At 35.9% G+C, this 26809-nt stretch overlaps 2 protein-coding genes across 6 annotated transcripts in view; one reads left to right on the forward strand and one right to left on the reverse strand.

Annotated features, from left to right (window-relative positions):
* The window catches only part of Cenpp (centromere protein P), a 210215-nt gene that overhangs the window by 147875 nt on the left and 35531 nt on the right, over positions 1 to 26809 (reverse strand). The window lies entirely within an intron of this gene.
* On the forward strand, positions 4809 to 25946 carry Ogn (osteoglycin). Of its 3 annotated transcripts, none has more exons than XM_006992278.4 (7): positions 4809 to 4948; positions 5944 to 6191; positions 8222 to 8315; positions 15481 to 15639; positions 18417 to 18619; positions 22404 to 22499; positions 24208 to 25946. In XM_006992278.4, exons 2-7 carry the CDS (start codon positions 6018 to 6020, stop codon positions 24376 to 24378), a joined length of 897 nt encoding a protein of 298 aa, XP_006992340.1. In that variant the 5' UTR covers positions 4809 to 4948; positions 5944 to 6017; the 3' UTR covers positions 24379 to 25946. The 3 variants fall into 3 exon arrangements, with proteins under 3 accessions (XP_006992340.1, XP_042134394.1, XP_076429427.1); XM_042278460.2 differs by having other exon boundaries at positions 4812 to 4948; positions 5999 to 6191; XM_076573312.1 differs by having other exon boundaries at positions 4818 to 4948; positions 5666 to 6191.

Consider the following 26809-nt stretch of genomic DNA (forward strand, 5'->3'; position numbering starts at 1 on the left):
TCTTGTACAGTTAAAAAGTAATTCTCAATTTTGTTAAGTCTAGAGATTATTTCTTCATTTCTTTGTAAGTTAAAAAATGCACTTAATTTTACAAAATTACTCCAAAGATATGTAAGTAAATGGTCACAAAATCCCTCCTGATCAAAACCAAGAGGATGTAGGACTACAATCTTTTTAGTACTATTTAGAAATGCCACAGTGAGAGCCGGGAGATGGTGGCACATGCCTTTAATCCCAGCACTGGGGAGGCAGAGCCAGGCAGATCTCTGTATGTTCGAGGCCAGCCTGGTCCACAGAGTGAGATCTAGGAGAGCCAGGACTACATACACAAAGAAACCCTGTCTGGAAAAAACTAAAAAAGAAAGAAAGAAAGAGAAAGAGGGAGGGAGGGAGGGAGGGAGGGAGGGAGGGAGGGAGGGAGGGAGGGAGGGAGGGAGAGAGAGAGAGAGAGAGAGAGAGAGAGAGAGAGAGAGAGAGAAAGAAAGAAAGAAAGAAAGAAAGAAAGAAAGAAAGAAAGAAAGAAAGAAAGAAAGAAAGAAAGAAAAGAAGAGAAAAAAGAAATGCCACAGTGAACTTAAACCAACCCAAGAATTTCTCAGTAAACATGAAGCAAATTAAAAAGTTCAATGCTTTTCCTCAGAGAAGAATGAAGACATTACCTTCTACAGCATGGCAGTTATCTATATCAGAATCAGAGAATCATAACAGGAAAGAAAACCATGAGCATCTACTCTTCACACTGGATGGTGTTTGGATATATTTTAAAAAAGGGCTAAACTGCTTGTAAGGGCCAACAAAACATGCACATCATACCAAAAATCCAAGATTAATCAACAAAAATAAATACATTAGCTTTTAGAAAGGAAATAAAAATAAAGGATCCTTCAGGAAGCACAGATTGTTTTTAACTTATTCCTCAACTTAGAGACTATTACTAAGCTAAAATACAGATGTACACATATCACTTAACACATTTAACCATCTCTAGGAGGGAAGAAAGCAGAAAATATACAAAACAACAACAAAAAACACCAAAAAACCAAAACTTTGCCTCTTCTATAGACTTTCTGTGTTACAAAGAATTCCTCTGTTCCCAAGGATGGCTGGAACTAAAATCCTAGTTTCTGGATTCAAAATGAATTTTCCCCCTCTAAATCTTGGAAATAAAGTAAAAGAGCAGCTGGAAATAAAATTAGATCATAACATCTAAAATCTCAAGTTTCTCAGATGTTCCAATTTCTTATAAAGCATCTCATGCCTAGTTTAAGTAACTGTATTTACACACTAAGCACTGGTGCAAGTAGCAGAATGTCATGCATACCTCTCATCACTATAAAGTGTTCAGGCTGTGAATACATTATACAGAGGTTTAGACACATAAAAGAAAAAAATTAAATTCAAAGATGAAGTACCTTAAAAAAGCATCAACTTGTCCTCACATTGCATCATAACCTCCTTCCCCTTTGTCTGTAAGTTACGTACACCCTCGTCTCTTTCATGTAAACAAAAGATCTAGGTTCATGTAAATACATGAAATTTAAGACAACATGCTTGCTTTACAGTCTCAGAATGTTGGATTTTAAAAAGTTTTAAGTACCTAGTAACTCAGTATTTCTCACAGGCACAGTTTTAAAAAATAATTTATTTTTGTTTATATTTATGAGAAAATATTGGAGTGCCCATCACATATGTGCAGGTGCCCAAGGTAATCAGAAGAGGGAATTGGAACCCCAGAGCTGGAGTTACAAGTGGCTGTGATCTGCCCAAGTAGGGTGTTAGCATCTCAATTTAGGTCCTCTGGAAGAGCAGCAAGTGCTCTTGACTGCTAAGCCATCTTTCCAGCTGCTAAAGGTTTGCTCACCCATCTAATAGCTATAGAGCATATCTAGGTGATTTAGTTTTCTTAAGGCTTTTATTTGTTTTGTTTTGTTTTTTTATTCTAGAGATAGGCTCTTGTTGTGTAGCATTGGCTAGCCTAGAATTAAAAACAAACAAACAAACAAACAACCTGTCTGGCTTTGCCTTCCTAGTGCTGGGATTAAAAAACAAGCTCTACCATGACTGGTCAAGGGACTGAGGCTCCTTGGGGCTGGAGAGGTGAGTAGGTGGTTAAAAGCACTTGCTACTATTCCAGATGATCTATGTTCAATTCCCAGCACCTACATGGAGGCTCAAGACCTTAACTCCAGTTCCAGGGGATCTGACCCTCTCTTCTGGCCTCCTTGGGTATCAAGCATGAAGGTAGTACACAGATATACATGCAGGCAAAATACCCATCATATAAACTTGAAAGAAAGAAAGGAACTAAGAAAACTGAGCCCCAAAGGAATTAAAGAACTTCCCCAAGATCAAATGAGGCCATATTGAGGGAATCAAAGCTTAGAACTCAGAAAAGTATTCTGACTTTAAACTACAGTTTCCGATGAAGTCAGATGATGGTGTTGAAGATAGAGAAAATACCAACCCACTGGATAGTTGGTTTCTGTTAGTACGTTCTCTGTTCTCTCCTCTCCTCCTCTCTCTCCCCCTTCTATTTTCCCAGAAAACCCTTGCTTCTTTTCTTCTTTTTCCTTTTTTTTTTTTTTGAGACAAGGTCTCACTATGTAGTCCTGGCTGGCCAGAAACTCACTGCCTTGGCTAAAACAACACACACGTACGCATGCACGCAAGCACGCATGCTGTGTGAGTGCATAAAGTGTGCCTGGTATCTGTTTTTAAACGCAGGGTCTCAAATAAACAGTTCAGCTGGCTTAGAACTCTCCATGTAGTTATAAATAACCTTGAAATACTGATCCTTTTGTCTCTATCTCACAAGTGCTGGGGTTTCAGACGTGCACCACAATACCTGTCTTAATGTATGGCTGGCAACGCAACTCAGGGCTTCTTGACTATTAGGCAGACACTATACAAACTGAGCTACATGGTAACCTGAAAATTCAGCTCCACTCAACACATTTTTAATTGCTTACTGCTGAGAAACAATTAGGAAGAAGAAGCATCTGGCTGATGAGGCCCATTTGAAGAAATAAAATCCCTATAAGGCACCAAGGGTAATACAGCAGAGTTACCTAAACAAATGTTCTAGAGTAAATTCTTAGTGGACAGAATGTCTAATCTAAAGCATTTGGCAGCTTTCATGTTTAACAGTGCTTTAAAGCTAAGGAATTTTCTATCAGAATGTAACTTTTTTTTCCCGAAATGGAAAACAACCTCAGTTTCAAACAGTTCTATAGGGAACTGTTTATAAGGACTCTGGCTTTCCCTAAAGAGAGGTTGAACTTAGCTTTACCTTCCCAGGAGTGATTATGTCACTCTTGAAAGTTCTGTCTTTGTTTTGGATGGGACTGGTGAGATACAATAGTTTTAGGGGTAGGTTAGCCTGGCCAGAAAAACCATTCACATGACTTAGGATAGGTGGTTTAGGCTATGCAGAACTAGTCAACTGAAGAGTAAGTTCAACCACAGGCATACTCTAGACTCTGTTCCAGCATCTCCGTGCCTGGTTTTTATGTGAAATTCTGCCCTGCGTAAGCCACAACCATTGGTTGGACTTTCTTCTTATTCCTTTTAGAGAACTGAACCAAGCTCTTCTGCAAGGACAGTAAGTGCTCTAAACTACTGAGCCATCTCTTCAGCTCTCATGCTCTATTTTAAATATTTATCCACATTTTGCTTCAGGAAAAAAGAATTGTGACTTTGGCTACTAAAAGCACCAAAGAATAACAAAAATTAAAGTAACTTTTTTAGACAAGGGCTTGCTATGTGATCCAAACTAGCCTTGAACGTTCCTTCCTTCTGTCTCTGATTCTCAAGCACTGAGATTACAGGTATTTGCCCAGCAAAAGTAAGTATTTTTTTAAGATTAGTTTTTAAAGATGCTTGCATGGTATCTACACTACTACTTTTTAGTTTTGTTTTTTAAAAACATAGTCTCACTAGTAGCTCTGGCTGGCCTGGAACTTGCAGTGTAGACCAAACTAACAGAGATCCTTCTGTCTCTGCCTCCTAAATGCTAGGATTAAAGTTGTGCACAGCTACACTCAGCCCCTCCTTTAGTTTTTCAAAATCAAATTTAATATAAAGTTTTATTCAGTAAAATTTTTTTGCTATAAAAATTATAAAATCAAACTTTTTAAAAAACTATTTTCACATTCTCTTTTTCTTTTGTTTCTTTCAAGAAGGGTCTCACTATTGTAACTCTGGCTGTCCTGGACTGTGGAACTCAGACAGAACATAGAGTACTACTAACTGTGTAGACCAGGCTGGCCTCGAACTCAGAGATCTGCCTAGCTTTGCCTCCTGAGTGCTGGGATTAAAGGCGTGCACCACTACTGCCCGGCTATTTTCCCAATCTTATGAACTAAAAGAAAGGAATTAAAAAACTAAAGGACAAAACTTCAAAATAATTTGGGTTAAAATTTACTTTACATATAAATTTCTAATGTACTAGTTATAGTATGGGAACAAAATCCTTGGTTCTCATTAAATTAACAACAAAGACTATTTTTGGTTTGGTGTTCCATTTCATTCAAAAGTAAGTGTTGTATATACCACAAAATCACAAAAATAAAAGCATTATCTAAAAAATACGTCATTTTTATAAACTAATATTCACTAAGAGATTAGTGCTTAATATACAGGGTAAAAGACATAGGGATTCCAGTACATTGCAGCAGCCCTGGGGCTGCAGTTTCAAACATTTTCAGCACATTCTCTCATATAATACCCTGCATTTCACCCCGGAGAAGGAATGCTGGCAAAGATAGCCACCACATGGAATCTGCTGCTGGATTCCACCACATGGAATTTAAGCTGTTGGGCCCTGAAGCTTTATTCAGCAGTTTGAAACCATTCCACAGCTTTGCTCCTTCACCTCCCACTTGGGACTAATGCACAGGCCTGAACACCTATTGAGGAAAACCACACAGGACTTCAACCAGTGACTACGGTAGGCTTGCTTTTCATAATATTAATTTAAATATTGTGTGTTAAAGTGTGATTCTAAAAGTCTTAATAAATGAAAGTCATCTGTAGTTTAAGTTTCATTTTCCTTGAACAATTAATTTTCAGCAATATTTTCATATATCATTTTATAACTTTAACATCAATGTAGATAAGAACTGGAAGCAGAAAAAGTTACTACCCCATTTTATTTTGAAATTCCAACCACTGGATATTTGACAAATTGGCATCTCTAGTGTAGCATCAGCACCTCTAAGTGATTCTGTTTGCAGTTTTAAAACTGTCTGAAGTGTGTAGTCAGCAGTTAAAATTCACTGGCGAGCCTCAAAGAATCTTTCTAGTACATTCTCCAAAGTTCCTCCCTTAAAGTTTTAAATTACCCTAGTCTGCAGTGGTATTGTTGCACTTTTCATAGTTCAAGCTTAAAAAGGCAAGATTATTAACTAAAACTAGTAATAACCTGTTAAATTTATAAAACTAGAGAATTAATGGTTTTTCCTATATTCTACATCACTGAAAAGTGTTACTGTCTACTTTTTATAAAGTTAAAATTAAGGTTTAAGTTTTAATCCTTTCTCAGAACTGTTTCTTTTACATCAATATGAATCAAGAGTTCCTTTAAAGCAGCAACGTTGAAATATGATATTTTTAGCTCCACATGACACAGGATCATGGATCTTCGTGTTAACCATTTATACTGCAGGTATCCCAACAAGATTTTGACTGCATACAAGTATTCCCTATTCAAGGCATTTGATTGTTATCAAACTAGACAACAGTTCTTAAATTTTTGATAGGTAAGAAATAAAACTACTTTCTGAACTTTTCAGAATCTTTACTGCTACATAAAAAACTGTTGGTATCAAATTAAGGACCACTAAGGGTTAAAGAGTTGTTCTCTTGTCCCTACTGCATACACCGTGCCAAAATATCCTCCAAGCTTTTAAATATTGCTTCGATAGTCTGCATTCTTATTTCCAGAGGAAAAAAGAGTTTTGTTCCACAGTCATCAGGTCACTAGTTTACTAACTTCCAGTCACCTTGCGTTTGCTGAAATGAAGACTGTGCATCCTACACTTCTCCTGCTACTGGTCGTGCCTCTGACACAGCCAGCACCACGAACTCAGCTGGACTCACACGTTCACCTTGAGTATGGAACAGATAAGTTTGAAGAAACCAAATTTAGCCAGGACTATGAAGATAAATACCTGCATGGAAAAAGTACTAAGGTATTTTATTTCTACTTTAAATTTATATTATAAAAGATACACATTTAAATGCATGTTTTTCCTTTAATTTCAATATTTGATAAGGTAAGGAAGGGCAAGGCATTTTAAGATTTAAAGTAATTATATTTTTCAAATATGCATGATTCCTAACTAATAAATAGTACCAAATGGTAAACAAAAAGTAGCTAGAGAAACCAAAAATTAAAATTTAAGACATTAGACTTCAAGATGATCTTTGACAGTTGAAATTTGTTAAATAATGCTATATAATATCCTATAGTTATGTTATATTTTTTCAAATAAATTAGGAGAAGATAAATTATCAGCTTATGCTTATAGAATTCAGAAAAATACAGTCCAAGGAAGTAAATATAAGAACATTACTGGTTATGCATGCCAGTTACATAGAGTACCAACAAATGAAAAACTACTTAGTATGGGGATTTGTTTTTAATCACATTTAACAGTTTAGACTCTACCAATTTATATCAAAGATCTCTAATGACATGTCACTAAGTTATGGCTTTTATACCACAATCACTCACATCCAACCTTCAGAGTAAAGCAATTACTTGTGTTTTTTTTTTTTTTTTCTGGGCATACAGAAATACTAGGGGGAGGAGAAAGTTAATATAGCATAAAATTATATGCTGCCCACTGTGTGTGATGCACACAAACTGGAAAATTAGAGACAGATACATAATAATATTCATTACTTTAAAAGTTATTTTTACTACAAATCAGATAGTAAGGATTTTAAGATTAACCAGTCCAAACGCTTTTCCCCCTCAACTCACAACGAGCTAATGTTAATGCCACAGTTTCTTTTTTTCCAAAGGAATGAGTTAAGATGCTATATTATTTCTACCTATGGTTAAGACAAAATAGATAGGTATCTCTAGCAACAGCTTAAAATTAAAAACAAAACAAAACAAAAAAGTTTATAACCTATTGTCTTACTGGAATGATCTGAATCTATCAACCAACTGCAAGACACTTTCAAAATTCCCTGGACTTTAAAGTTTTCTGCTCAACTACATGGGGCTTTAAGCAGTTTTCCATTAATATAAATGTGTAGACCAATATTTGTGTGAAGTGGAGAACTTAATGGGGAAGAGTGATGTTTAGGCCGTAAACAGATGGGAAAAGGAGGGCTAAGGGTAAGGTCAGGAGTCCACTGAGACAACATGGAGCAAGGAGGGGGGAGGGTAGAGTGAACAGTACCCATACAACAAATATACTCTACCAGCAGAAAGCACATTCTCTGAAAAGAGGACAAAGGGGAAACGACAGTGCTCAGTTATATTGTGTTAATAGCCTACACCAATGGCCTGATCAGATGTAGAGACTGGAATAAAAGGGATCCATCCTAAGGCCAAGGCAGGACAGAATCCAAGTCATGAAAGAAGGTACTCATGCTTTACATTCTATAGCTGTACTGTTGCTCAGAGGGATAGACATTGATAAGAGGAAATTAGTTCATATAAAGAACGATATAAGGAATAGTTCTACATTAGAAAAACTTTCATTCCCAGAGAATTATCTCCTTAGCTAACATTTAGAAATTCAATATATTAAATATTTATCAAATACCGAGTTCAGCCAATGGAAACAAAAAATTTTAAAAAGCTGATTCTTTTACTCAGGAATGCATATCCTACCTAGAGTTTTAACAGTGTGATTTAATGAATAATGAAATAGAATTATGTATAAATTCTTAACAAAGTGCTGAGACAGTTTGGCACATAAAGTTTCTTGCAGCCATAGAACCCCTGGGCTCACATGGTGGAGAGAAGTGATTTCTACAAGCTGTCCTTTGTCTAATATGTATGTCACACACACACACACACACACACACACACACACATATATATATATATATCTCCTTGTATATACAAACATACACATATAAAGAAAATCTTGATGAAATACCTCTAACTGTGACTATGAGAAATGTTTGTGATCCTTCCAGTTTACAGTCAGATTTTTGTTTTATTACACCTGATAACAAACTTCTAACTTTACAATAGGCAAAGGAAACTATGATAATTCCTGATGAGAAAAGTCTTCAGTTACAAAAAGATGAGGCTGTGCCATCATTACCCACCAAGAAAGAAAATGATGGTAAGTATGAACAATCTATCATCTAGTATTTCTGAAAAGCATCTTTTTAAAAATACCTACAAAGGAATTTTATTCCTTGTAGTAATCAAAAATTGTCTCAAGACATATTAAACTGAAATTTCATCTTCAATGGTAAAGTCATTATAGTTTAATCATCACCTACCTTTTTACACTGAGTGAAAACCATAGACTAGAACATTTAAGAACATTCAGCACTTTGTGTAAACCTATCCTTTAGAAAAGGTATGTTTCGAGCCGGGCGGTGGTGGCACATGCCTTTAATCGCAGCACTCGGGAGGCAGAGCTAAATGGATCTCTGTGAGTTCGAGGCTAGCCTGGTCTACAAAGCGAGTTCCAGGAAAGGCGCAAAGCTACACAGAGAAACCCTGTCTCGGAAAACAAAACAAAACAAAAAAAAAAGAAAAAGAAAAAGTATGTTTCTGTCCACATCAAGAAAGAATTAAAGATTATTTTTCAAATAAAACCAACAGACTTACAACCAATATAATATGATGAATTATTATCTGCAAGAAACTCACAGAAGCCAGGGATGTGCTGGTAGAGTGTTTGTATGAGGCCCTAAATTCAATGAATAGTATTTTAAAAAGCAGCAAGCAAGCAAGCAAACAAAAAGCACAAAGGAGGGAAAAAAAATGACTCTACGTAAGTAATTACAAGGTCTGTTTCAATTACAGTAACAGAAGAATTGCTGTAAAATAACAAACTACAAGTCATACTTTATAGCTCTTATTTATTTTCTTATCTATTTATTCTTATTAAGTAACATAACCTGGTTTCACCCGAAACATGAAAAAACCCACCCACACCAATTTCCATCTTGCTACAATAAAATTAAAATGACCAAAACAGAAAACACATCCTAAAAACCTGGCAAGTATTTTAAGTAAAAACAGACTTGAATAATTGGAAAGACATCCTTTTCTTGGACAGGATGACTCAATATCATAAAGATATCATTATTCTCTAAATTCAGAAAATAAAGACAACCTCACTAACATTATCAAATTTTTGATAATGCTAGGAAAGTGGATTCTAAAATATTTATAGATACATATAAGGAAAGATGAAAAAATAGTTGTAGAAACACTGAACAGTGACAGATAAAACATATCATGCTTAACAAGATGTAGATACAAGCACATGAACAAAAACTGTCGAAACAGAATAATTAAAGCATGGAAAAGCACTCAAGCACTCAATCACTGAGGGAGAAATATTTTAAATAACTGAGCATAGGAGAACTAGATAGCCATTTGGCGAGATAAATTAGACCCATATTTCATAAAAAGAAAAATAAACTTAAGAATGATCAGGGGTCTAAACATACAAGATGGGACTGGAGTGATGGCTCAGTGGTTAAGAGCACTGGCTGCTCTTTCAAATGAACCGGGTTCAATTCCCAGCACCCACATGGCAGCTCACACCTGTCTGTAACTCTAGTTCCAGGGGATTCGGCACCCTCATACAGATATACATACAGGCAAAACCACAATGTACATAAAAAATAAATAAACTTAAAAAAATTAATGTACAAGATGAAGCCTTACAATTACTAGCAGACAGTCTGGGAGTAGGATGGCTCAAAATCCAGATATTTTAATAGAAACCATTTTAAAAATTACTCCCTAAAATTACAACAAAGAAAAAACTTTTACATAAAGCAAAAGACAAAAATGGGAAGGATATTTGCAATATTATAAAATTGTAATATTGCCAATCTATAAAGAACTCATAAACTGAAATAACAAAACTGAACAAAAATTTATCTGAGGGCCAACCAATGACATGGCTCAAGGCCAAGTCCCAACTATCTGAGTTCAATCCCCAGGTCCTCCATGTTGAAGAACCAACTCTTGCAAGTTGTACTCTGACCTCCACACATGTGTCACAGCAAGAACAATGTTTATGCACATACACACAGAGCAAACAAACAACAGTTTGTGTGTGTGTGTGTGTGTGTGTGTGTGTGTGTGTGTGTGTGTGTGTGTGTGTGTATTTGGGTTTTTCAAGACAGGGTTTCTCTATAGCTTTGCGTCTTTCCTGGAACTCACTCTGTAGACCAGGCTGGCCTTGAACTCACAGAGATCCACCTGCCTCTGCCTCCTGAGTGCTGGGATTAAAGGCATGCGCTACCATCGCCCAGGAATATTTTTAATTTTAAAAATTAAGAATACATTTGGAAAATGGGCAAAAGGTATGAAAACTTTAAAGTTACACTAAATATATGAAAAGATGTTCAATCTCACTTTTAATTAAAAAATAAAAATGAGAATTACATTGACACTCCATCCCTAACCTGACTGAAAAAAATGAAGACATAGTCCATGGTCAAGATTGTACAACAACAAATATTTGAATATACTGTAAGCAGAAATGTGAATTAGTACAACACCTGTAGACAGGAATTTGACAATATTTAGCAAAATCAAAAGAGATTTACTTGTTACCTTTTTTGGGGGAGGGGGCAGTACTTGAGATCCAAATCAAGGCCAACTGTGTGCTAGGGAAGCCCTACTACTGAGTTACACCCTTTGCCCCATATTTAATTTTTGACACTGTGGTCACATTTTATGAATTTTACCCTGAAGACCCATACCCAAAATAAAAAATACAAAAATCACTAAAGCACTATTGGCAATTACAAAATACTGCAAATAACTCAACAGCCCAAACACTGAACAAACAATGGCACATTCATACAAGGAAATACAATGCAGTTATAAAAGGGAACAAGGAAAGGCTAGGGGTATAACTCAGTTGGTCAAGTGCTTACTCAGCATTCAGAAAACCTTGGGTTTGATCCCCAGCAATCCACAAAAGTGATCAGAGTAGCACATGATTGCAATCTCAGAATATGAAATAGGGAAGCAAGAGGATCAGAAATTCATGGTCATACTTGGTTACACAGAATTTTAGGCCAGAACTTTAGGCCAGAATTTTTAAAAAAGGCAAAATAAAACAACAACAACAACAACAAAAAAGTGAAGACCTATAAGAACATGGAATGATGACCAGAATACAAGTATGTGGGGAAAAAAGTAAACCATAAGAGTATCTATTTCTAACATGCTGCCTTCATATTTAAAAAAAAAATGACCTAAGAAAGCTTACATGCAGCTGTTAATTTATGTGAAAAGAAACACAGAAGAGGGAATTTTCTAAAACCTGAGAAGGACTGAGGATGTGGTTAAGTGGCAGAGCACTCGCTTTGCATGTGTAAGACTCTGGATTAAATTTGGGGATTTAAAAAACAAAGACCCTTAGGCTAGTTACATCAAGGAAATTGCTGAAATCATGAGTAGAAGGGAAGGAGAACTGGGAATGAGCTAAAGAACTAGGGACGAGTACATAATTGTCGTGTAGACTTAGTTTTTAAGAACAATACTGTTTCATATAAGCAAATGAACACGTATGTAGATAAGTTAGTAAAGATAAACTTATAAAAACAAATAGAAATATAAGCATCAAAATAGTTAATTTTATTTTGAATTAATAAAACATAGTAAAGGAGAAAAAAAATCTTGTGCAACTAAATCTTTTTTAACCATGAAAATATTGTTTTATACCATGAAAATATTGTTTTATTCCACGAAAATATTCTCAACAGAGAACATTATCATAAACAAGGCATTTTACCATTAAGCAACTAAATCTTAAGTGCAGTATTTTGACTATGAATCTTGAAGTTAAAGGGAAGCAAATCAGAAGCAGCCATGCATTGCTTAAAGACAAAAAGTGTGCTAGTGTGATGGCTCAGCAACTAAAGGTACCTGCGTCAAGCCTGGTAACCCAAGTTTGATTAAAGGAGATAACCAACACCCCAATTTGTCATCTGATCTCCACTTCTGTAGTCACATGTGTGTGCATGCACACATAATACACACAAAATGCTTTTTAAAGTACTGTAAAAAGAGACAAGGATACACATTACATGATTTATTATGTAAACACTATAGACTACACATGTCTAGATGATATAGTTTATTATACATCCTAGCCCATATAGTGTGAGTGTGTGTCTGTGTGAGTGTGCATACGTGGGTGAAGGTGTTAGACTGCCTCACTGCTCCTAGGGGCATGAAGGAAAAAAGTGAGACTAAATTTAACATAAGAGAAAATGTAACAATCAAGAGATGTTGCAGATGCAAAATGCACAATGCTGCTGTTAGAATAACCCAGCAATATTGTTTTACAGAAAACTTAGAAAATGTTATACACTCTAAAATAATGTCAAAAATTGCATATATAAGCAATATATATAAGCTAGTAGTAACTCAGTTGTTTATTATCATTATCAAATACTGGCAATGCAACGAGTCTGCATACCTAGCATCAACATACACGGATGTTGTCACCTCCCCCACATGCATGCAGGAGCAATGCACTGCATGTGACTTTCTGACAACCACAATGTCACTGGGTGATACAAGATTTTCACTTACATTATAATCTGGAACATTATAATCATACACTATCGTGTATGAAATTTATCATTAGCCAAAACAACATTATATGGCTATGACTATACTAAATTCTAGTAGGCAGGTTTATATTCATAGTGCTATGGGAGTGTAATATTAAAAATGCTTAATGTGTGTTCTAGACTGAGTAAACATGATATAGTTAATGAGAGTCACGTTTCTCAATGTTACAGAAGATCATTATAAACAGAGAATGGTAGAAGGCTAGAACACGTTGGAGCTGGATTAGAACAGAAGGTATCAGTATCAACCAATAGTTCATATATAGAGACAGAGGTGGAAATATACCATGTGCTTTCCCCCTTCTGATGCCTGTGCTAATATGTTATGCATTCATACATACATGAGTATGTACATATACATGTACATATGTACACATGTTGTATGAATATATGTAGAGTATTTACAGAGGAAAAATATATACACTTCTATTATCTTGCCTTATCTGATGAAAGATCCTCCGGCAATGAGATACCAAGAGCACTGAGCATTCTCTGTTTCTAATATCACTCTCCATTGAGAGCCAGTGAAAAGACTGCCAATTTCAGGACTGGGGTAGGGGAATCCAAGATGGGTTTGGGACACTGTGAGATGTTGACAATCCGTATGTTCATAAATAGTAATGGGCATATTTCATTTAATTTTAAAGCATTCATTAAGACATGAAAATATATATACATGTATAAAGTATGGAAAGGACATAGAATAGTCAAGAGTGTTGAAAAGAATAAAGTCAGATGGTTTTACTACCTAAAATCAAGACATATTATAAAAACACAGGAATCAAGATACTATGTTTGGGCATAAAAATTTCTTTAAAAATTAAAAGATCTATGGACGGTCAATGATCTGGATTAGCACTTGACACCAACCTTAATAGCCTATGTTCAAACCCTGAAACTTAATGGTGGAAGGACAGAAATGACTCCTCCTAGTTGTTCGCTGACCTCCATAAGCATGTCATGGCATACACCCCCAAAGTAAATAAATATAATGATAAGAAGGTTAATAGAACATATTAGAGCACAGAAACAGGCTTTTATTATATGGCCAAGTGGTTGCTGACAATGTGTTAGTAATCCAATAAAGAAAAAAAAATAAACCTTTCCAGAAGTCATGTTGAAAGCACCAACAGAATAAAGAATCTTGCCTATTAACATTTGAAGTTAACTCAAGGGTCTGGAGAAATGACTCAGTGGTAAAGAGAACAAGTTGCTCTTGCAGAGGACCCAGGTTCAATTGCCAGCACCCACATGGTGGCTTGCAAGCATCTGTAATTGCAGTGTCCAGAGAGGTCGTAAGTTCTCTTCTGACCTTTTTAGGCACCAATTCAACTGATCATGGTCTAAAATCTCTTAAATTGAGCCAAAAAGTTCCACTTTATATTTGATTATCTCAGGTATTTTGTCATAGCAAAGAAAGCTGACTATCAGAGTGGTTAGCAAATACTTCTTAAATACAACAGAAATGGATAAACTATAGAGGCATAAATTATTGACTAAAATTTTAAACATTTGTACTTCAAAGACACTAGCAAAAAACCAAACAAGTTACAAAACACTTAAACTGTAAATCTTAGAAATAACATAGAATAAATGTTTACAATAATAATACAAAACTTAAGAGAAAACGGAAAAACATACAATAGACACTTTGTGGAAATCATATAATCACTAGGAAAATGCAAATTAAAACAATTAAGATACCACACAATATATATTATCTGAATGGCTAAAATTAAAAAGACTGTTAGCTTTCTTATCACTTGGACATATACCAGAGGGAAAAGACTTATTCTAACTCATGGTTCAAGTCCAAGGTCAGCTAAATCCATGTACCCATGGCTGTCAACCCCAGAGAGTAAGCCCTGTACTTTTCGAACAATAAAAAATACAGGGGGTGAGGAAGTAAGGAGGACTAAGAAGAGTGGAGAGGGGATGCCCAACCAAGGAGTACTCTAGGCATCTAAATAAGAGTCCACGTCAGATTTGGAGGTAGGATCATAACACTCCAGCAATGACGAAACATTTTCAAGTTAATGGTTTGTTCCTTTCACTTGGGATTTTAAAATCATTAACTACTGTCATCTATTTGAAAAATGTTTTCAACACATCAAACTTAAAAAATATTAAACTTGATCAATCAATCCTTAAATCATTCACTGTAGATTCCTTTTTATTATTATTATTATTATTATTTATATTCAAATGAGGAAATGTAGCCCTCCACAAGGTCAGCAATTAGACAATCACAGCAAAAACAGAAAAAAGAGGGGCCAGCAAGATGTCTCGGTAGGTAAAGCCACTTCTTGCTGCCAAGCTGGGAAAACCTGAGTTCAATCCACACGGTAGAAGGAGAGAACTGTCTCCTGCAGGTTGTCCTGAGCTCCACAAACCTACCGTGGTATGCATGCACCCACAAATTTACACATACATATAATAAGTAAAGTGATAAAATATGTTGATTATATACTTTAAGGAAAATTTAGATGAATTATTAAGTACAATACAGGTTGTTGGTTACCACAACTATCTTTCTTGATATACCAATGATTCTGTAACATACCTTTTCAAGTCACAGCATTCATTATAACAATAATTTTACCATCAGATGACAAATATTTTCAAATTAGTTTATGCTTATGATTTTGTCTCCTAATTTAGAAATGCCTACATGCCTGTTGTGTGTCTGTTTAAGTGGCTCTGTCTACTGTGAAGAAGTTGACATTGATGCTGTGCCACCATTGCCAAAGGAATCAGCTTATCTTTATGCACGATTCAACAAAATTAAAAAGCTGACTGCCAAAGATTTTGCAGATATGCGTAAGTTTAAAATATAAAAGCACAAATATCTACATATTTTCACTTGAGATATATATATCTTCAGCACTGTTGGGGTATTCAAGTCTACTACACACACTACAAAAATCAATCTTTTCTTTTTACTAGAAGAATCTTCTTTCCATCCAGACTACTGTGATCATTCTTTACTGGTGATTTTTACTATTCCATCTAACATAGTGTATCATCTTCAGTATACACACTGCCTCAGGTGGTAAGAAGTAACAGCATGACCAGGATGCTACTTCATCTAACTAGATACTTCATTTTCCACTTTCACCATAAATACACAGACTGCTTTTATTTTCCTTTTTTTTATTGTTTATTACCTTTTTACCGTTTTGTTTTATTCAGGATCTCATGTAGTACTGACTGGCTTTGAACTCTCTATATAGTAGAGGTTGATGATCTTCAATTCCTCCCTCCTGCCCTCATTTCCCATGTGCTAGGATTACAGGCTCTTGGCTCCTTTTCTTTAACTTATAACTCTTAAACCTTGCTACACATTAGAAATATCTGGAGAGGAAGCTGGAAAAATGGTTCAGTGTTTAAGAGAGTTTGCTGCTTGCTCAGTTTGATGCCCAGAACCCTATCAGGTGGTTCACAACTACCTGAAACTCCAGCTCCAGAGGCTCTGATACCACTGTGTGGACTCCACAGGCACCTGTACTCACACATGCACTTACCCACACACAGACAAACACATGTACACATAATTAACAATCTTTAAAAAAAAATCTGGAGAACAAATTTTAAAAATACTGATACCAAGCTGTACTCATTACCATGAAAAGCAACCACATTCCTTGGATGATTCAACTGAAATAGTTCTGAAACAGTGGTGTTTAACTCTGCCAGATCATTAGCAATCCACTTTTGGGCTTTCTAACAAACTCTAACTGAACTAAAGTATTGTGGTCAGCATACTACTTTTCTGCTATACCAAATCCCAGCCCTGGATTACTTGTTCCTTGCCAGTTTTCTAGATTCCTAGGTCATCAAGTGTTTCTGAAGAAAATCACAACCAAGAATCACAATGGCTTTAGTATATTTTATTTCCTTATTTATTGGGAGTGCAGCAATTGAGTCCAAGATTTGCCCCCCAGGCAAAAAAGGCAACTGCTTTCTACCACTGTGCCACACCCCCAGCTTTTTCAACTCTACATTTGAGATTAAGCCTAACGACAGATTATTCATGCTGTCACTAGTAAGTTTAAGTTGCAGACTGAAGGACAGTTGGTCTTCCTTTATTTTGTAGATTCCATATTGGCAAATCCATCTTTCTGGACATGTAGTTCAGTGCTAGAGCACATGCCTAGCACATATGAAGCCATGGGTTCAATTCCCAGTACATTTATGATCACAAGCAGAAATGCACAGAGCAACGACAAAACTGAGTTACTCAAAGCATAAATTTCCAGCTAAGGTACAACAAGGCAATGCTCTGCTTTCAGTTGTCATAAAATGTAGCAGTGTCTTATTCAGCACATCTAACATCATATTTTTCACGTTTTTCTGCTTTACATGGAAAATGTTAATTGAAATGGCAACAAGTATAGTGCTGAAGTGCCATCTAGTATTTCTTTTTTTTTTTTTTTTTTTTTTTTTTGGTTTTTCGAGACAGGGTTTCTCTGTGTAGCTTTGCGCCTTTCCTGGAGCTCACTTGGTAGCCCAGGCTGGCCTCGAACTCAAAGAGATCCGCCTGGCTCTGCCTCCCGAGTGCTGGGATTAAAGGCGTGCGCCACCAACGCCCGGCCACCATCTAGTATTTCTAAATGCAGGCAGTAATGATGAGCCTATGCAGAAGATGTAAGTGTTAGATGAATTTACAGAAGTATGAGTTATACCAATGTTTATGAATTCGAAGGTATGTTAAGCTGTTTTTAAACAAAAGTATATATAAAGCAAGGCTCATATTAATTGGTTGGCAAAAATGAGTGACAGAAGCTCATAGGCACCTGCCTCTGGAGCTCTCCTAGAAGCAGCATCACAAATTCAGTGTTGCAACAACTTTTTAGAAAACAGACACTATGAATGAAAAGAAACTATATGCTAAGCCACCCCCAACTGAGGGAGAGAGAGAAAGATAATGAATGAATGAGTGAATCCTATCTCAGTCTCTCAGTCTGCACCATGTTAACAAATCAGGGAACATTTTTTGTCTTTGTTATGTTAAGTAAGAAGGTAGAGAAAAATTAATACAATGTACTCACAATTATAATAAAACATGCTGACAAAAATTTAAAAAATAATTACATGATTAAATCCAATGAACCACAATTTTCCCTACTATGTGCAGTAAAAATTTCCTTTGACATGTTTGTTTATAATGAATTTAGAGAAGGATGGAAAGACTATGAACTCTAAGATTCCTTCTGAACCATACATACATTCTAACACCACAGTAAGAAAGGGCATCATTGTTAGACACTCAATGTTGATAGACACAGAAACACTCAATGTTCAACAAAACTTTACTTATGGGGTTGTGACTGTAGCTTAGTGGTAGAGTGCTTGTTACCAAGCATGAAGCCCCAGGTTCAATTTCCAGCACCTCATGATAGCACAGTTGGAATTCCAGTACCAAGCTATAGGTTAGATTATCAACACTGCAAAATGAACTTGACTGAGTTACTAACTGCAAATACTATCCTGGGCTCTGAAGAGAAACTGAGGGCCTTGAGTGATCTGTTACATGCTTTTCTCCAGTCTACACAATAAGATTTAAACATCCTATCTTTGCATTTATTTCTATTAAGCTAACTTAAGAAGACTTGATTTTACGGGAAATTTGATAGAAGACATAGAAGATAGTACTTTTTCAAAACTTTCTCTGCTAGAAGAACTTACACTTGCTGAAAACCAACTACTAAGACTCCCAGTTCTTCCTCCGAAGCTTACTTTACTTAATGCTAAACATAACAAGATCAAGAGTAAAGGGATTAAAGCAAACACATTCAAAGTAAGTATGCCATATCATGACTGAACACAATATTAGTGATTATATTTTAAGTTTTTATTACATACATTTATTTATTGTGTGTGTTGATTCATTTTGTGTGGGGCACATATCAGGTATACATGTAGAGGTCAAGGACAACTTGTGGAGGTTGGCTCTTTCCTTCCACTTTGTGGGTCCTGGTCATCAAGTTCAACCATGTGGAACTCAGGTCATCAAGCTTGGCAGCAAGTATGTTAACAGATGAGGCATCTCACTGACCCAGTGATAATATTTTTAAATTAGTGCTTGTTTTCCCTCATTCTGCTCATCAATTACTTTTGAGGTATATTTCTAAACCACAAGAGAAGAAGCGGAGACAGCTACAGCTGGCATTTACCCAGACCAGTACTTCCAGAACTTGGAACAAAAAGACTTATATTCCACAAGCGAGCATTGTGTGTGTGTGTGTGTGTGTGTGTGTGTGTGTGTGTGTGTGTGTGTGGAGGCGTAACTCAGTGGTAGAAAGAATGTTTAGCATGCTTGAGGCCCTAAGTTCAACCCTAGCACCAAACAAAATCAAAGAAGCAAAACATGTATACCATACATATATCATAAAGACAGAGAACTGAGTGTCTTCTATTAATAACAAAGGAACATTTTTATATTTAAAAGTAAACACTATTTGCTCATTGTTTCAAAAAATGTGTATTGTTACTATTAACCAGGAATAGCTGATACCTTTTATATTTAACTTTAGTAGATAATATTGCAGTGTTCCTCAAAGAATATATTAAGTAATTTCAAAAGAATGGAAATATTTTATGAAATTGAAAAAAAAAGTAATGACTCCAGTCCAGGACTTCCATAGCTATGATATAATCACTCTCTACCCTAGGTAGGGCAGAGAAGGTAACCTTAGGCAAAAGCATGAGATGCTCAAGCTATTGCTGGCAGAAGACAACTTTATACAAAAGGAAAGATGTGAGGTATGGTGGAGCATGATGGGAAAATGAGGATCTCTGTGCTTTTGAGGCTAGTGTGGTCTACATAGCAAGTTCCAGTCAGCCAGTCTCTCTCTGTCTCTCTGTCTGTCTGTCTCTCTCTCTCTACACACACACACACACACACACACACACACACACACACACACACACACACACACACACACACACACTACTCAGGGGTCTCAGGCAGAAGGACCTGAAGTTTAAGAACAGTTTAGGCAATGTCACAAGAGAACTCCTAATAGAAGAACCTAAACTTATGAAATTCTCATTTATGCTGCTTTATGTAACCACATAAATGTATCATCTATCTACAACTGCCTGTTTAAAAAAAATTTCCTTTTTCTTTATATTTAATGTAAGCTTCAATATTATGGGATTTTGTTAGTTTTGTTTCTGCTTTTGTCCTTATGGTTTTTTATTAAAAATTTATAGCTCATTACAGTTACACAAAAGCGTATAATATGTATGGTTAGGCATTTTCAGAACATGTCAAGATGATCTAAAGGATCAAACCATTAAGGGGCAGGGAAGCTTCTTTTGCTTACTCATCTAACACCCTTTGTGGTATAAGATAATACTGCTCAAGCAAAAGTCTTGAAAAGAAGCCTGAATCAATGTAACCTTTGTGAGCCAGGGTGACCTAGGTAGTTACATTTTTATTATTTGCTGTTGATTAGAATTGGATTCAGGAACAATGTTTGTAAATGTAAATACAAAGGTATTTGGAGGAAAAGCTCATTTTATACTATTAAAACATACCTGAAAGAGTGATTTGCTGCTGCTATCATAAGCAATGTTGGTGGTTTTGTTTTTTAAACTAGGGACTCAGAAACTAAGGTTCTTTGCTGACTTTACAAAGCAGACTTACAGATGGACATAGCTTAAGTATCTGTAATTCCAGCACATGAGAGGCTAAGGCAGGAGGACTTTAAGGCCAGTCTGGTCCACACTTTAAGACCATATCTCAAAATACAAACAAAATAAAACAAAACCAGAGCAGACTCACTTTCTAAAAACAAAACAAAAATACACCTTGTGAGCTAGGTAGATGCTTCAGCATGTAAAGGCACTAGGCTGCAAAGCCCGAACATATCATACATCTCTACTCTTTTAACTCTTATGGTGAGATGAGAGAAGAGACAAGAGAATTGACCTAAGTCCATGGACCACCTAGCCTGGTGGTGCAGCAGCAGAAACAAGAGCCTGCCTCAACAAGCTAGAAAGGGAGAACTGACACCCAACAGTTATCCTCTGACCTCTGCTTGTACATGCGCACGCACGCACGCGCGCGCACACACACACACACACACACACACACACAATTTTTTAAAATTTATTTTGTAATCTAAAGAAATGAATTTAAGTAGGTGAGTCTTTGAATAACCAGCAGGTCACAGGATGTTTAGAGCAGACATAGTGCAACTCTTTGCAGTCCAAGCTACTTGGAAAGGTAAGGCAAGAGGATTGCTTAAAACCAGTAGGTGAAGATCGGCCTGGGAAATGTAGGATGACCACACACATCTCAGGAAAAAAAAAAAAAAAGGAGGAAAGAAGGAAGGAGGGAAGGAAGGGAGGGAGGGAGGGAGGGAGAGAGAGTAGGAGGGAGGGAGGGAGGGAAGGAAGGAGAGAAGGAGGGAGTGGAGAGGGAGGAAGGGAGGGGGAGAGGGAAGAACATAGGTAGGTTTAAATATTTTGGATTTTGCAAGATGGATATTGGGCAAGTTGGCATAAAAATGATAATGATAATTGTCTACTTTATTTAATGCCTTAGGGTTGCAATAACCACTAGTAAAATCAGGTTCCTATAATTCATATAAAAGCAGCCCTGCAAAGACAGTTAGTTGGTGTCTATCTGGTGTAAAGGTATAATGTTTAAGACAGAACTGAGGAGTGGGGAGGTGGCTCAGTAGGTAAGGGTGCTTGGTGTCAAGCTTGACAATCTGAGTTCGATCCTCACGTCAAACAAGGAATCAGAAAACCAACTGCTGAGGGGTGTCCTCTAACTTCCAACATGTGCACTATGGCTTATGCACATGAACACATATACATAAATTTTTAAAAATTGAAAAAAAGAGAAAAGATTGAAATAATAGCATAGGAAAGACTAAGCAAGTGAGGCATAGAAGATGTAATCCTAACACTTGGGAAGCTGAAGGAGGAGGACAGTAAGTTTCAGGGTAGTTTAAGATACATGGTGAGACTGCCCCCCCAAATAAAATATGACATGGTAGCACAGGGTACATATAAAAATTAGAAGTAATGTAAAAAAAAATACATTCTGAAATCACAGCAGTAAATTACTGATTATATAGAATATTCCAACACAAATCCCTCACGGGAAAACACATGTCATGCTAAGTAAGTTACATGTTTGGCAAATTTCTTTGGGAAAGCAGCATCTTGCTAAGCACCATCTCTTAGGAGTAGCCATTTTTTCTAGAAATACATAAAAACTTCTACGGAAAGCTCAGGATTATCAAAAAACTTGAAGGATTCAACCATTGATCTTCCACACAACTGTTCCTTAGACAAATATTAAGGGCTGAGTATTCAGGGATGAGACGAATGGTCAGAGAAATGTGGAGTATGCAATAGAGTGCTGTTAGATATCATAATGTCTTAAAAACCAAAGACACTACTTATGAGGCCAAAACCCAATAACAATCAAAACAATAAACTATCATGCCAATATTGATAATACTGAAATGTCTTACATCAATACTGTTTTTAAAGTATACATTATTTGAATAATGTGAAGAATGCATAGGCCTCAGTGACATTCAAATTCTTCTTTATAGAAACTGAATAAGCTGTCTTTCCTCTATTTGGACCATAATGATCTGGAATCTGTGCCTCCTAATTTACCAGAAAGTCTACGTGTAATTCACCTTCAGGTACAACTGTTCTTTGCACAAAAACTAGCTTTGGTTAACTATGGGGCCATTTTTATTACTCAGAAAAACTCATTTATATGTCGATTATGGTTCTATCACTAAAGCAGTGTGATCACTTAATGCCTATATAAGAACTGCAGGTCCAATTCAGAGTACACTAAGTAAACCAATCTAGGAAGTATAAAGTATGTTCTTAAGCAGAATACATCTCTAGGCACCTCCTAGTCAGTTTGTTGTGGTTTTAAGTAATGCTGAGGACTGAATACAAGGCCTACAAAGTAGACAGGTTTTCTATCACTGAGCATTCACATTTTTTATTTTTATTTATGACATTCTTCAGCTCCTTATTTCTCAGGCAGTCTTAGAAGTTGTGGGCACCAGGCAGTCACTGTCACTGTCTATATAACTGGAATTCTTGGATCTGAGATACATGTTGCAGGCAAAACCATTGAGCACGATCACAAGGGCTGGGATGCCTACGTGGTGTTCTGTGGGTTTATTTTGCCATCCCCAGAAAAGAGGATTTCCTTGATGGTGACCACAATGAGGACAATGAAGAAAACAAGAGGCACACTAAGTAACCAAGCAGCACTGAGACATACACATGAACTACAACCACAGTAGCAGTAATTGTGTTGTCTGTTCTAACAGGCCAAATTTAAGAGAGGTGAGCATCTTTGCTCTGACACCACCTGTGACACATGTGTGTGGTGTTTTCTAAATACTAACCAATTCTCCAACACCAGCTGAGTAGTCTAAAATTCAATTTCAATACTGCTCAGTCTATGGAGACCCTCTCAGTCCATGATTCTGTCCGACAACACTGTTCCCACTGCAGGTACAGTACAAAGCATGTGTTTGTTTTGTCTTATCCCTATATTACATTGTTCTAGAGTGGTCACTAAGAGTTACCTCATTATTATAATTCAAAATTCTGAAAGAGGGAAATCATAAACAACTAAAGACACTCCTATCATCCAAGAAATTCCAAGTTCAATTTCTTTATGCCAAAATCCATGCTGGCTTCCAGGACCCAGGATTCCTCTCGAGCCTTCTGTAGTGTAGTAGAGGCAGAGAGAAGGGACACAAACAGAATAATGGAGGCTAAACAACCTGGGTAATTTGCCATAACAGTGTTATGTATCTCCTACTTACTCTGAACACAGATTTGAAGACCACTGATTTATGTTTCTCTCCCCACATAGCAGTGAACTCCAATTTCTGATTTTTGCTTCTTTCCCAATTAGTGGTGGACACGTGCTTTTGGAGACATTTTACCTCGTTTTATAGGCCAACTTCAAGTGGGAATTTCCAAAGTTTAAAAAAAAAAAATGAAAAGGAGCAGAAGATATCTCAGCACCACAAGAATTTCAGCTCATTCCTTTTCACCTCTTTAAGGAATTTTAAACACACAGTACCATTTTTGAGTTAACACGTTGGAATGGGATACTTTCTCTAGCTTGCATGTTTCTATTTATATTCAAACAATACTGAATAGATGCTACTTGGAGTAATAACAAGTAGACTATTATTCCAAAAAAAATACTGTACACTTAAAAGTATGTTCAGTTTGCAAGAGAGGGTTATTACTGTGAACTAATATTTTTTAAAAAGATCACATTTTAGGCAAAATATCCTGTGTGATCCTGTGTATAATGTACAAAAGGTTGATTTGAGATTTCTGAGTATTTTTCCTTTTATTTTTCAGTTTAACAGCATATCTTCAATTACAGATGATACATTCTGCAAGGCTAATGACACTCGTTACATTCGGGACCGTATTGAAGAGATTCGCCTGGAGGGCAATCCAATTGCTCTGGGAAAGCATCCAAACAGTTTTATTTGCTTAAAAAGATTACCTACAGGGTCATACTTTTAAACACCATCAATGCAGTTTATAATCTAAAATAGTGTACCTAATGTCTAAAGGAACATAAACAGTAGTTTAATATTATCATTTTATCTCATTATGACAGAATTTTGTTTAAACAAAGACGTCCAAAATTCTTATATGTAACTACAAAAATAATCCAGACCGAATCTCTTAGTTTCAAAACAAAATGATGTGAAACTAAACAGCATTAAAAGCTCCTTGTAGTTTACACTAGACTGCCATCTAAATAGCATGCTTTTATACAAACACTAGTATGAGATACGCTATTCCCATGACTAATGAAGTAAGAGAATTCCAAGAAACTTTCAACTGTTTGTCTTAACATTTACTGTATCTCAAAAGCATTTAGGGCAGATGTTCTAAAAAACTGTGAAAAGCCAAGTGTTCCAAGTGACCTTCCATTGACTTTATGATTCATCGACATTCTCCATAAAGCAGCAACTTTCTTTCTGTTAAGGCAGCTATTCTACTGTATTTCTCACTTATCCCATGAAAAACAGTAGTCACATCTAGGCAAAATTTTCCAGATAAAGTAAAATTTTACTCTTTGGTATAGAACCAATTTAGAAAAGTTCAGTTTTATGCTTTGTGGTCACATAGATAGTCTTCAGTCAATTACATAAAAAAATTTGTAAGAAAAAAATCAAAATTCTACCCATTTCTCAAAGAATAGTAAGATTCCTTCACTCTAAAGATTCTCAAATATGAATTAAGTGTAAACTTTTCACAGTATAGGAATAATTTCATCAATAAATTCATTCAAATATAAGAAATTTAAAGTCTATTCTGTTGTGCTGTATGTAGAGCTTCAACTGTATACACGTTCACCCAAACAAGCTCAATATTTACAATCCAGTCCATGAGCACCATTTCTCAACGGCCATGATTTCCAGATATATTAACAGAGAAAACCTAATCTTCAGTCTAATAGTGATAACTGAACAACGCAGACTAAAGTTCCTAATTTAATCTTCAGAGGAAGGTGCACAGCCCACTAACAAATATTAGTCTACATATTACTTTGGGGTTGAACACAAAATTATCAGTGTTTTAGAAATATCCACCTTTATATATAAAAGTCCCAATGTCATTTTCATTATAGGGTACATGTTAGAATCTGCATGCTTTTTCTAGAACACTCAAGCATTTGGTGTTTTGCCCCAACGCAGACTGACCGCCCTCTCATTCATTTGTTAAGGCTGACCCCAGATGAAACTTTATTAAAGCACCTGGGACCTGTAAGGTCACAACTATTACTCTAAACTGTTTACTAGTTCATTCACTTTGATAATTTAATTATAGTAACTTTATCCTACTGTGTCATTTTGTGTGCATGCCTCAGTTTCTCTGTGACTGAAAGCTTACCAGGAGTACTTAACAGAGTTCTACTTTTACACTTTTATGGTACCTAATAGCACATTTGAATTAAATATACAATAAACATTGTAAAATCTATCCAAATAGAAGGGTACTGTTAATATGGAAAAAACAAATTAATATAATCTTGAATAAATCAATGGAAATAAAGTGACAAGACTGAGACAATGGACAAAGTATAGGGATGTCTATTAATTTTCTGACTTTCAGAAGAAAAATGTACTCATATACACATGCATACAAACACACATAATATGTTTGGTATTTTGAGGGTGTGTATTGTTCTGGGGACTGAACACAGTGCCTGGTGCATGCTAGAAAAGACCATTGATCTATATCCCCAGCTTTCCATAGTCTTTTTGTAATAGAATTTTATGAGAAAATACCATAAGAAAATTATAAATGTTTTTAAAGTTAAACCCAATGGTATGTAGAATGAATAGAAAATCTCTTAATAATAATTTTTAAAAAAAATGAAAAAAAAACCAATAGTTTAGATAAAATTTTTGGGAGAAAACATTGCTAAAAATTTTAAAGTATAGAGTTTACTTAAAAAACTTGGACTTCGAGGTAAGACCATTTGAACATAGGTAGCTTATATCTTTGTTACACACCCTTAAACTGAAAAATAAAATAAGATCCAGAATGGACCAAGGAAAACAACACAAGTAAAATTATTCTTGATTCTATACTATTATATAGGTGTTTCATTCTTGACAATTATAACTAAAGAAATAGTCTTAAAATTAAAAAAAATCATAACAGGATTGGTGCTGTGTAATAATCCTTTTGTACACTGTGAAGATATGTCACTTGGACTGGTTTAATAAAAAGCTGATTGGCTCATAGCCAGGCAGGAATTAAAAGCAAGACAACCTAACTACGAAAATGATGGGAAGGAGGGCAGAGTCAGGAGTTGCCAGGACACATAGAGGGAGCAAGACATGCTGGAGGACAAGTAAAGCCACAAGCCGTGTGGCAATACATAGATTAATAGAAATGGGTTAATTTAAGTTGTAAGAGTTAGTAATAAGCCTCA

The sequence above is a fragment of the Peromyscus maniculatus genome, chromosome 5, assembly GCF_049852395.1.
Source record: "Peromyscus maniculatus bairdii isolate BWxNUB_F1_BW_parent chromosome 5, HU_Pman_BW_mat_3.1, whole genome shotgun sequence".
Lineage (NCBI taxonomy): Eukaryota > Metazoa > Chordata > Mammalia > Rodentia > Cricetidae > Peromyscus > Peromyscus maniculatus.